Consider the following 12,551-nt stretch of genomic DNA (forward strand, 5'->3'; position numbering starts at 1 on the left):
GCAAAAATGGAAGTGAACAGAATGGAATAAAGATGCGAGTTTGCAGGGTGGCTGGGGAAATGGGGGTGGTAGGAGAGCAAAGCGGGCAGAAACACAAATAAGTGTGTGAGTAAATCAGTTTGCAAATGTGCATACGACTCAGAACAAACAGGAGAGCAGGATACCTTCCAATTCAGGAAAAAAAATCTTATTTTAAAATTGCTGTGCAGTAGATGCAACTAGTAGCAAACTATGTCAAAGCACAAAACGGGAAATGCTTTATAAAGCATACGTGTGCATTGATAAGAATGACCGAGATACGGAACTGAATTACCTAACATTTACCTGCTGTGAGACAAATGGCTGGGCATTGGTTTGTCTGTATGCTGGTAAAGGGACTATTATGAATACGTGAGATGGTGAATCCTTGTCCACAAATGTCATGACATAAGAAATCATGTTGATATATTTAAAAAGGATTACAATCAGTCCATCCTTTTGATAATGTGATCATCATTATACAATAAGTTGATCAGAATTAGCTGAATTTCCTATCAGATGGTTTACTAAGATGATCAGTTTGATGTATTATTATTATAACTAATGTTATTATTATTATAGAAGGAACGGTCACCAGTTTTTGCTATTTAAGGGGGCAAGACCAAATAAAGTATGACAGGGTTAGAAAGATGGAAATGATTAAGTTTTATATTGTCTGTATGCAACTCTGCATAAGATCTTAAGTTTGTCAGACAAATAGCCTAACTTTGTTTGCAATGACTCTAGGTGCTGTGGGTAAACTTTATTCATTCTAATGTATGTTTTCATATATGTGGAAAGAAGGGCCAGTTTTGAACTGGCCTGGATTGTAAACTGAAGATGTATAAAGTTATTGCACTGTTCTGTCAATGCAAATCACTGCATGGTTATGCTCCTTTGAAGGAGTGATATAGAAAGTGTTGTTTTTTTTTTTATATTGCACTGTTCTGTCAATGCAAATCAGTGCATGGTTATGTTCCTTTGAAGGAGTGATGTAGCAAGTGTTTTTTTTTACATTTGTTTCGATATATGATTATTTTCTCAAGTTTAGATTACATTTGCAAGATTATGTTTTGAAATCCTCTAATGTTTACAGACAGGATGATAACTACTGCGAATTTAAAAATATATATCCCTGTTAAAACGGTCAGTCAATATAAATAATTAGGAGTATGGCTTACTCTGACCTTTACATTCAAGGCACATTTTTAAAGCTGTATTAAAAGTATGCCAGCTCCATTGGCATAAAGGGGTAACACTTGTACTATGGCCCAGGCAACTTAAGTTTCACTTGGGGCTCAGGCATCTGGAGCATTCATGAAGCCTAAGACTCGTTTCCCTTGTCCCTCATGGATGCTTCAGATGCCTGAGTCTGACTTGGGGCTAAGGCAAGTCTGATCTGAAGCATCCATGAGGGAGAAGGGGAAATGAGTCTTAGGCTTCTTATCTCATATTAAAAGTAAGAGTAGGGAATCTGTCCAAACAGGCACTCCATGATTTACTTTCCAGATGAGACCAGGCTCAGACACAGTACAGCCTTAATAGAGGCAGGTGGGGGGCATAAACACACATTGAGAAGATCCACTTTATGCCAACCCCAGAGGCCTGGGCTTCATGAAGAAAAACTTTGGCCTCAGCCATCACACACATAATGGATCACACTCCCATCTAGCATACCACCCACCCTTCCAGAAATTATTCATCTCTCATCCAGGGGGGATGAACAGATGCCGGCCTCAATGAGCAGGAAAACGGGGTACAATGCAAAAAAGAAAATTGTATTAATACAGTAGTGAAGCCACTCATAGCAAGTCACAAACTGACAAACCTATGCCCTACAACTCAGAAGGGGTTGGTAGGATTCTCTTCTAATAATAAAGTGCAATGTGCATTACCTCTGATCACATCTAATCCTTCAAACTCTGCAAACAAAATCTAAAAAAATCAAAAGTTCATTTCCTTCTGATTCACAAGAACATTACTGCCTCTTACTACATAGAGTTGGTTCCCAATCACGGATACTCTAGCCTGCAGATCAACTTGCTTATGCTCAAATTGCTGCTCTTAGAGTACTGTCCCCTACGTGCACATACAATGGAACATGTCAAGAAACACTACTAATTATGAGCTCACAGTAAAAAAACCCTATGATTAATCAGACCTACATCTGTGTTACTTACAGGTGGCAATTCCTTCATTAAAGTTACTCTCTTATCCTGTAACCTGTTACTGAAATCTTTCAACAAAAAAATAACTTCAGTAGTTTAAACAAGAAGCTCCATGGTCATATAATCTCAATTTATATGTGCAACTGGATCTATGTTATATGATGCCTGACTTTTCAGCCACACTGCCCCACCATCCCACTCAACTATGGAAAACATGAATTCAATGCAGCCTACTTTAAAACATTTCTGCAAGGATGCTGCACCTCTCACTGTGTGGATCTGCCACCTCAATACCCCAAGTTTCTCTGTATATTACCTCCAAGTTAACACTACTCAGACAAAACAGAAATGCATTGTTCGCTTTTCTCCAAATCATTTTGATCATGAAGGTATTATACTTACAGACAGTGGTGGTGAGATAAGAGCCTCCACACCATGGACTGCAACTCCCATACAGAAACATTTGCTGTAAAACTGTACTTAAACATACCATGGTTGTATACTGGGCAGCGGTAAGGTGGTTAGTGGTACACTGGAGCAGTATGGTGAACATCGATTACCAGAAACAGACCTGCACTACTGCTGCAGGAATAACGGCTGATCCCATTTCTCTCAGGAAGTCTAATTTCATCACTGTAATTAAACAACTTCACTTACCCCTCATAATTTTTTGTAGCTGCTTTTTGTCAATAGACCTGCATTCATATTACCAGAATGCATTCATATCTTAATTTCTATCTCTCAATACATTTCTCTGCTTAAAGCAACATAATTTAGCAGTCTTCATGTACGTAGCAGTGTCAGTGGGGCAACAAGTAGCAAATCCACCTTAGGTACTGAAGGCTGTGGATATTCCCACATGAGGCAGATGGACAGCTGGCACTGCAGTGCAGCACTGGGGGTGCTGTACTTCTCATCCAAAGGCCAACATACTTGGATGTTAAAATGGAAGCTCTGTTTGCTTAAGCTGGTGTTAATCCAGGTGACTGTAAAAAGTCCGACTACATCTAGTGATAAGAGTAGGGGGAAGTTTCCAGTACCCTGTCCAAATTTCCACAATAGTACAACTACCACCTCAGGTCTCCCCTGAAAAGAGACCGGTATCCTAGTTTGGACTAATCCGGTTAAGAAAGGATAAATAAACAATGTTTGGTGAATTGTGTATGCAACATGTAATCACATTCATTATTGTAACCATGTTCCTTGTTTAAAGTGTAAAATGCAAAATCAGCTAACCATTGTTAGCTGTCAAAATAAATGTTAAGTGGCCAATATATGGAAATGTGCCTCAACAGTGGGTTGTTGTTGAAAACTGTATGAGGACTAGCCCACCTACATGGTTAGCACCTGGGCCAGAGAGGCCAGATAAAACAAGCATACAAGAGAATGTAGGACTATTTACATAAAATATTACATAACCACTGGCAGTAACATAGTTGGCAGGGCAGAACAAGGTCAATGAACCAGCAGAACACCATGTCAGTCATTAAAGATTAAAACAGCTGCTTTACCTTTACTCATTTTTGTGTTTTTTTCCCCCTTTCTGTAATATCTGCATAGATGGAATATTTGGCAAAGTCTGTGTTTCTTTTCAGCTATCAATGAAAAACTTTGACATGTGCCTTCAGCACTTTCCTTGTGCTCAGTTACATACTGTTTATATCAATCAGAGCCATCGCAAGAGGTTCTCCCGTTCGATTCTCGGCTGCAGCGCCTTCTGTGTGGAGTCTGCATTTCCTGCCCGCAGTCGAGTGGCATTCGAAAGACATGCGTAGGGTGTGCCTTCGTTGAAGGTTGGGCGCTGAGCTGGCACCTCAGCACCGTAAAAAAAAATCTACTGCCAATCATTAGCGGACCGGAGTTCTGCTGTGGCAACCCCTAACCGGGAAAAGCCGAAAGAAGAAGAAGATATAGCTCAATTTTTAAAGATATAAATTGTGCATTTTCACTTGTCATTTTAGAATAATGTTTTGAGAAATGTCAGTTTCGGTGAACAGTTTCCATAAAAATCCTGGAACTGTGTAGAGTTTGAAAACTCAAAACAAAGCAATGCTTAGAGGAAATGTTATGCACCAAAGGGCATTTTAAAAGCAAAACCACACCCTCCAAAAATATACACAGATATTTACCTCCAAAGTGTATACTAACCTTTAACATAATTATCCCACTGTTTTCTGTATTCTAAATCCATGTAGACATCTGCACACAGTTCAGGGGAACATTCTTTGAGAGATCCAAAAACTTTGTATTCATAAAGTCCTGATTGCTGTGAAAATAAACAGAACAATATTTAGAAGGAAACATACAATCAGCCCGAGTACAAGTACTTTCTGTGCTCAAGATTACTATAATAAACAGGCCTGAACAGATCTTGTCATCAGCTTACTTAACACACAGGCTGTTGAGGGAGAGAGAGAAAAAAAAAACAATACAGCAATCTGGTCACTTTGCCAGTCAAGTTAAATTCCTGTTAGTATAAAAACAAATAACTGAAGTACTTAAATGTTGCTGCCAAACGTAGCCTCATTGCTAAATAAAACACAAACTTGTTTCTCATTAAAACAATACTACTTTACCTTTAATTTCTAGCAAATTTGTACTGTTTTCACAAATAAATATTTCTATGCTATGAGATGTTATCTAGAAGAACTCGAGATAAAAATGAGAAAATAAGTAAAATAATTACTTGAGGCAGTTTTAAACTTGTGTTTTTTGGTGCTTTGTACACAAGTCAGATGAACTAGGAACGGAGAACAAGTGACAGCAAATAATAAGGAAAAGAGACAAAGGACTACTTAAATTATGAAGAAATGTCATTACTTTCTTTAGAAGGATAAGAATTAGTGCTAAACACCACATCCGTTATGATAACTTGCATAAATATATATGCATACACACGTATGGGTGTGTACAACTGATGAGGTCAAAAGTACATTTTTTGACATGTGGAGTAGGGCAATAAACATCCTGGCGCCTTATACCCCTCTAAGCCATTAGCAAATACCAGATGAGGGCTGCTTGTTGTTTCCAAGACTCATCCTAACAGTTCAAGTGGGTATTCTTTTGAATAAGTATTCTATGGAATCAACTACTTCCCTGATTCTAGCAGTGAACTCTGAAGTCTCAGTGAAAAGGTCACTGACATGCCATCTTTATGGAACAATCCCACAGCCCCCCATAAAGACTATGTTCTTAAATGGCATAATCTCTTTTAAATTTCTTTATGACAGTTTTATGTAATTCTGTTGAATGTATTGCTGCTATGTTTTCTTTGATTTTACTTTTAATAGGCCTAGGTTTAGGCAATCGAATATTGAAATAAATGAATAAAATTATCAATACATCTTTGTTTACAGACAATCCCCTCCCTGTAGGACCACAAAGCATATAATAAATATATTGCATTTTAGACAAATTAGAAAAACTGCCCACAAGTTCATGCTCAAAAGGAACAGATCCATAAAAGAGGCAGATTCAATAACACAATTAATAGCATGATTATGCAGCAAACTACTAAAAAATATTTACCTTCTATTAGAAAATTGGTAGAACTGAAACAGTACCCACCCACTGGAGAGCAGCATATTAAGCCACCATGATGCACATTCTGAGGAAAAAATTAAAATGCTGCCATATTGCTTGAGAGCTTGTCAAATGTGTCAGTTTAGCAAGCATAAAAAAGCATATGATAAAAATAAAACAAATCAGATACAAAATTAACTGCAGAACAGTCACAAAGAATTGGCATTTTAATTTCCATTTGCTAAATGTGGTTTAAAACAGCCATTTTAGCGAGCATGAGATAAAAAAATAATAAAGCAGTTACAGTGCATCGGTGTGAGAGAGAGAGAGAGAGAGTGTGTGTGTGTGTGTGTGTGTGTGTGTGTGTGTGTGTGTGTGTGTGTGTGTGTGTGTGTGTGTGTGTGCACAACAGTGTGCATAGGTTTACTATGGCAATGTTGAAACTGCCTTGGTCGATTGGCAAATGGTCAAATGGCAGTTTCCAAGGCAGGCAGAAAGTCGACCCAATATCGATCGAGTTACACAACAGCGAATGGGTAGTGTAAGTCGATCATTTTGGTTAGATATTGTACAGGGAGGTCGCACTTCAGTGATGATCTTGGAGTTGGTATATTTAATGTACAGGGGGTGTGGGGGCAGAGCCCCCCACATGGGGGGTGCAGGGGGGCATAACCCCCCCCCCTGCAAAATTGTAGAAGTAACGTACTGTTGACTGTAGAGTTTAACGGTACGTTAATTTGCATAGCAGGAAGTGAGTGACATCACCTCCTGCTATGTCGAATACATAGAACCATGGTGGTTGATGTATTCAGCTTTGCTTTCAGTTTACATTCAAAATTTCATATTCAGCATTTTGAGTAGACCTTTATTATTGGTCGACCAAAGCCAATTCGAACTTTCAGTAGTAAACCGTGTGCACATACCACTTATCGTCTTTTCTCAAGAATTCCGAACAAAGCCAACAACAATTGGGGGGAGGCACCCAAAATAAGAGACAATTTTTAATTATTGCCCTAATTCACTTAAAAGGTTACTTCATGTTTATAGCTCAAGAAGTTTTTAAATCAACATGCTTTTTCTAAACAATAAGAAGTACAAACCTGCAATGGCTGGATTTACTGACTGACTAGCCCTCAGAATTTTACCAAAAAATCAAACATTTTTTCGATGACACTGCCTTTTCTGCAAAATCAAGGACAGATGAAAGGGGTGTGTGTTTGTGTGGTGATGGGGGTTGCATTTCTTTGTACTGTATGTATTTTTTCATTCATTTGATCACCTGTGGCTGTAACTGCTGGCTGAGCGTGTGTGTGTGTGTGGGGGGGGGGGGCATCTCCGCTACATATAGACATTACTAAATGTAGAATATGATCTCCAAGAACAATTATATATTCTACAGCAATTTTGAAACATTAGGTAGACTAACTATTTTACATAAAAATAGAAGATATAAGCATATACTAATTTATTAACCCATTTTCTAAGTGAAGTGATGCCCTCCAGTGTGGGCATTATAAGGGAAACAATGGACCTTCCAGGAGTGAAGAGGCCCACTGTTTGTGTAAAAGACTACTTACTACCAGTTTCAATCCTCAAGTAAGGAAAAATATCTACCACTCCATCACCACTTGGATTTTGTCTATTAGGAAATCTTGTGCAGGTTCAGGGAAAACATGATATCTTTGTTTTTGAAACACTGATTGTTCATATTTGTTTTTATTTATTTAATATTTGTTAACCAGGATAAAGTAGTGATCTGAGAGGACCATTTCTAGACTCAGCCAATAAAAAAAAAACACAAAAACAAGACCAAAAAATAATCAAGAGTCATGACTGTATTTCAGTGCATGATTTAAAATAATACCCAAGATTGAAATGCAGATATACAGCATATAAATATACATTTTTGATAAGGATATTGCCAGATATTTAGTTTAAAATATTTATAACTTCTAGTAAAAAAGGAAACAGGAATGAGAGAAAGAAACATAAGTGAAAGGTGAGAACGTGAAAAAAAAAGTGAGGAAAAGAAGAAATGTGAATAATGCTGCATGGGGGAGCTACTGAATTAAACATACATACAAATATTTCAGGCATGTGCAATAATGCCCTTCTAGCCTGCCAATGTACCAAAATAGTTATTTCCACTATTGTTCTTAAAAATATAGTGCTTGCTTTAATGTAATTTGGTAGTCTATTCCATGCATCAGCTACTTTCTCAAGAAGCCATTTACTACACCTCTCATTCACGTTTCTATCTACATAGCCAAAACTCATATGCTTAGTTTTTGATGTATTAATCAGCATATTAATCTAAGTCCAACTTGTCATTTTCATTTGCAGATATACCCTATATGGAGCACAAGGAGCACAAGTAATCAGTTTACCCATTTTCAAGTAATCTGCATACGGACTATAGAACACCTCACATGAAAAAGATAGATCTGCGAGATATAACCTAAACAAGTATGGGCCTAGGATAGAACCCTAGGGGACACCCTAACTGTAACCTAGCATTTCATTTGTCCAATTGTATGATATTTGTTATGTCCTATTTCTAAGCCATGTAGGCATCCAATTTATCAAGAGTACATCACTAGTTGTTCTAATTTAATTGATCAGTTTTCCATATGACCCTATCACATGTTACATCTATATAAATTATATCACAGCACAACATTTCATTTATAGCTGTTACTAAATTGTTACAGAACATCATGTTACAGGTGGTTTTGGATCTATTTTCAACATATGCATGCTGATATATGGTTTCGACCACCAACTTTTCCAAGTCTAACAATAACTTATACAAAATAACCCTCGCCATTGTTTTTCCACAATACGAAAATAAACTTACGGGCCTGTATGACTCTGGGTTTGTCCTACTAACCTATTCCCTTAAAGATTGGTTTAACAAGTGCATGTCTCCAATACCGAGGAATCTCTCCATATTAAAATGATCTAGCAAACAAAGATTTATTGGTACTACACGTTCATGCCAAAGCGTTCTCAGGTCATTATGACTAATTCCGTCCTCCCTGTACTTTGTTTGTGTTCAGTCTGTATAGTTTTTTTCAACATAATCTAACTTGGTTTCAATATTTTGAGATTACCTGATATTACTCAGACAATTTATCATCCCCTTTGTGGGCAGAAACTGCTTTGCATAAGATTTTGTTAATATATCTATAATCTGTTGTGTCTGAGAATAAATTTAAGAATCTAGACACGTTTTTTTTTCAATATGTCTTTACTCTTTCCACATCTTGTGCATCTATAAAATGGTTTCCTATAATGCTCAACATGTTCATACAAGTTCTCTTCAGTTTTTTCTTAATCTTGTCTCACATTATGCTTAATCTGTCGGTCCAGCTTGTTTCAAAGTTGGCCTCTTTTTCATTTCTTATATTTTTTGTCTCTCACCTTAATCAAGTATCTTGAGTCTGCATGTCCTCCCCACGGTCGAGTGGCATTCGAAAGACATGCATGAATGGGTGTGCCTTCGTTGAAGGTTGGGTGTCGGGCTGGCACCTCGGCACCATAGAAATCTACTGCCAATCATTAGCAGACCGGAGTTCCGCTGTGGCGACCCCTAACCAGGAAAAGCCAAAAGAAGAAGAAGAACAACCTGGTCTTATGGAAATATATCCTCCTAATACTGTGTGCCTAGATTCTGATGTTAAACATTTTTTTTTTTTTTGCACTGAAGCAATTTCTCTTTCAAAACTTCCCACATTCCTTCTGCTGCTTTTCCACTGAATGCACCAATTAGTTTTACATAGTGACTGTTTGGTTTCCATATAATTTGTATCAAATTTAATCTTCTGTATTTTAGTTTAGATTTCAGTTTGGCAAAGTTGGCACAGATATCTAGCCACAAATTCATCTTTATAACCAAAGGATCACTGCACATCAAAAGTGGTAAAACTTGACATGAAGTAACAGTAATTTCTTTATGAACACAAACATCTAATATGTTTAGCATGTTCTGTTCCCTGGCATTTTTTTTTTTTTAACAATATGAAGTAACTGTTGTTCCTGAACATATGTTATGAATAATTCCCTTAGTAATGTTGCTGAATCAATATTATTCCAATCTGCTTCTGGTAAATTTAAGTCCCCAGCCACTATTAATCTTCCCTCTTGTGTTTCATGCAAGAAATGTTTTAATTCCTCTAGGTCATCAGCACTTGACTTTGGTGGTCTATACACTCCATCAATTGTTATAAGTTCCGTGGCTGTCTTTATTGTCACAGTTATACAATCTATAATATTGGTGTTATCCCTTAACATGTAATAATCACAGGTCTCAAAACTATCTTTAATCCCCATCATAACACCTCCACCTGATTTTTTGTTAGAATATCTGTTTTAGTAAAATCACTTATACCCTGACAGAACTGGTTTCCAATCATTGTTCTTTAACCATGTTTCACAAACAACATCATCAGTCTTGTGGGAATGTAGCAAATTTTCCAAAAAAAAAAAACTTTATTATTAATGTTCCTAGCAATATCAACCATCAGAGAAGCATCAAATGTTATCATCTGTGGACTATTACATTTTCAACCTGGCAAAAGTGCTGCCATGCATTGTGATATGTGAAAAATGCATCCTAACACCAATACAAGCTATTCTAGCTAAGAGGCTACAAGTTATTTGTTCTGGCACGAATAAAAACAGATCAATAACTCCTTGCATTAAGGCATTCCAAGGTTGTCTCACATCCTCTATTTTTGCTCCTGGCAAGCATAACACTATTCAATGTTCATTATCTGCTCTGCAAAAGTAAGTATCAGTTCCTGTAATATAATCTCCAATTACAAAAATATCTTTACTGACCAGATCTGAAGAATCTTCAGTTTCTAATTCAATAATATCTGCTCTATCAATTGTTACAAAGAAATAATCTTCATCACCATTAGTCTTATTAATCCCACTGTTTTCAGAGTATTACATTTGCAAGAATACAGTTGTCATCCAGCTGGCTTAGTATATACACAACTTGAGCCATGTTGTCAGCGTCTGTCTTTCTCATCTTTTTTTCTTACAGTAATGTTCTTCAATCCTTCTACATTCAATTTTGATTTCTTCCTTTTCATCTGCCTCGTGCCTCCTTTTTCTACCTTGTGTTTTGGAAAAATGCTGCCTTTTTCTGTAGACTAAAGGTTTTCTGATAGAAAAATGTTATTCCCTGTAATCTGTGTATTACATAGCAAACCAGTGTTTTTTTTAATATGTATACTATTTACCTTACAATCATTTATCAGTTTCTGTTTCTTCCTTATTTGTTGTGAACTTGACACACGCTGAAAACCCACCACAAGTGAATAGAAAAGCAATAAAAACGACACCCGTTGCAGTACTAGTACAAACAACTGAAGTCAAGCAGTAATACACCAAGCTTTTATTAAAACACAGTTAAGCACTTTCATTCTTACTCATTTCAGAACTTCATCAGAATTGATAACACTTGCTAAAATCACTTTTACATACATTCTCCTAAAATCACATGAGCTAAGTCAATCAAATCAAGAAGATCATCAAGAATTAATTACTTAACATCACAGTACTTTAACTTTAAAATGGGGTTGATTGTGCAAGCTTCATTTAACCCAGGGTAGCTTGTGGCTTTTAATCTTGCTGCCATTTCAGCTCATATACTTTCAAATGTTCATTTATAACCCAACCCGTGGATCATTTTTTACTTGTTCTATAACCATAAATCCAAATTTCTGTGAACTGAATTCAACTATATGTTTACAAAAGGCATTTGGGATTTTGCATTTACGAATGTCCAACAAGTATTTATATATTCATTCCTTAAACCTCCTAGAGGGTCTTCCTTACATAATATGCAAGACAGCATAAACATTGTGCTAAATAAATCACAATTTGTTGTGAACTTCTTCCTTTATTTATTTTATTTCCTTTTAAACACACTGAAACTTCAGACTGCTGAATACTTGTAAATTCCAAAGTTGTCAGGGGCACCATCTTGTTTCATAGGGGTTGAGTGATCTTAAGAGACAACAGATGCATCCTTTCCTAAATGTCTTCTATTTGCTCTTTGCCTAACACTGTTTATCTCACCAGTCCAGTCATTAATATATGCAACAACAGTTCTCCAAGCCGTGCCAACTGCACAAGTGCAATTGTCATCAGTAATTTTAGCTGTATTATTAATAATGGTAAGCAAATCATCCAACATGAGGGACAGAGATCACCAGTGTTATCAGGTGTTACCTTTAAATATACATAGTAGTTATTATACTGTACAGGAGATTTGTGTTTTAGCAAATAATTAATGGCATACTTATTAAAGGAATCCATATTCAGCTTCAAATTAATACAAAATTATAAAAAGAAAAGAATAATCAAAATCAGTTACCACAGAATTCAAAGAGAACTTAAATCAACTTCTATAAGGAAAAAATCACACAAATATACAACTAAACACTAAAGAAAGTACATTAAAGTTGTTGCTCTGATTGTACAAGTTTTGAAAGCCAGACAAAAGCTGGAACTGCAATACGTTGCATCTCTTTTTAACAGGAAAGATCAATAAATCACAGACAAAGAGACAGGATTGTTTAGATAAGTTCTGGAGTGTCCTCTCTGTAGTCTATGTACTTTATAGCTGACTACGTCCATTAGGATGCCTAGAGTTTGCCTGTCTAAAACCTATCCCTTTCTAACAAAAACAGTGAAAATTAAAGGAAAAACAATAAAATAGAAATCAAAGTTAATCTTCCTGTCTGCAAGTGAATCCTTCCTTCCTTTAAACAGTGAAAAACAGTGGTAAGAAATAAAATATAAATTCAAATAAAACTTCTCATAACA

General features: G+C 36.4%; 1 protein-coding gene across 1 annotated transcript in view; it reads right to left on the reverse strand.

Moving 5' to 3' along the window:
- The window catches only part of LOC122817261 (phosphatidylcholine transfer protein), a 403,419-nt gene that overhangs the window by 285,864 nt on the left and 105,004 nt on the right, over positions 1 to 12,551 (reverse strand). Inside the window, exon 2 of the mRNA XM_044090477.1 lies at positions 4,335 to 4,452. Coding sequence (XP_043946412.1) covers positions 4,335 to 4,452 — 118 coding nt within the window. The remainder of the gene's footprint in view (positions 1 to 4,334; positions 4,453 to 12,551) is intronic.

This window comes from Protopterus annectens, chromosome 12.part0 (genome assembly GCF_019279795.1).
Source record: "Protopterus annectens isolate FY-2018-M chromosome 12.part0, PAN1.0, whole genome shotgun sequence".
Lineage (NCBI taxonomy): Eukaryota > Metazoa > Chordata > Ceratodontiformes > Protopteridae > Protopterus > Protopterus annectens.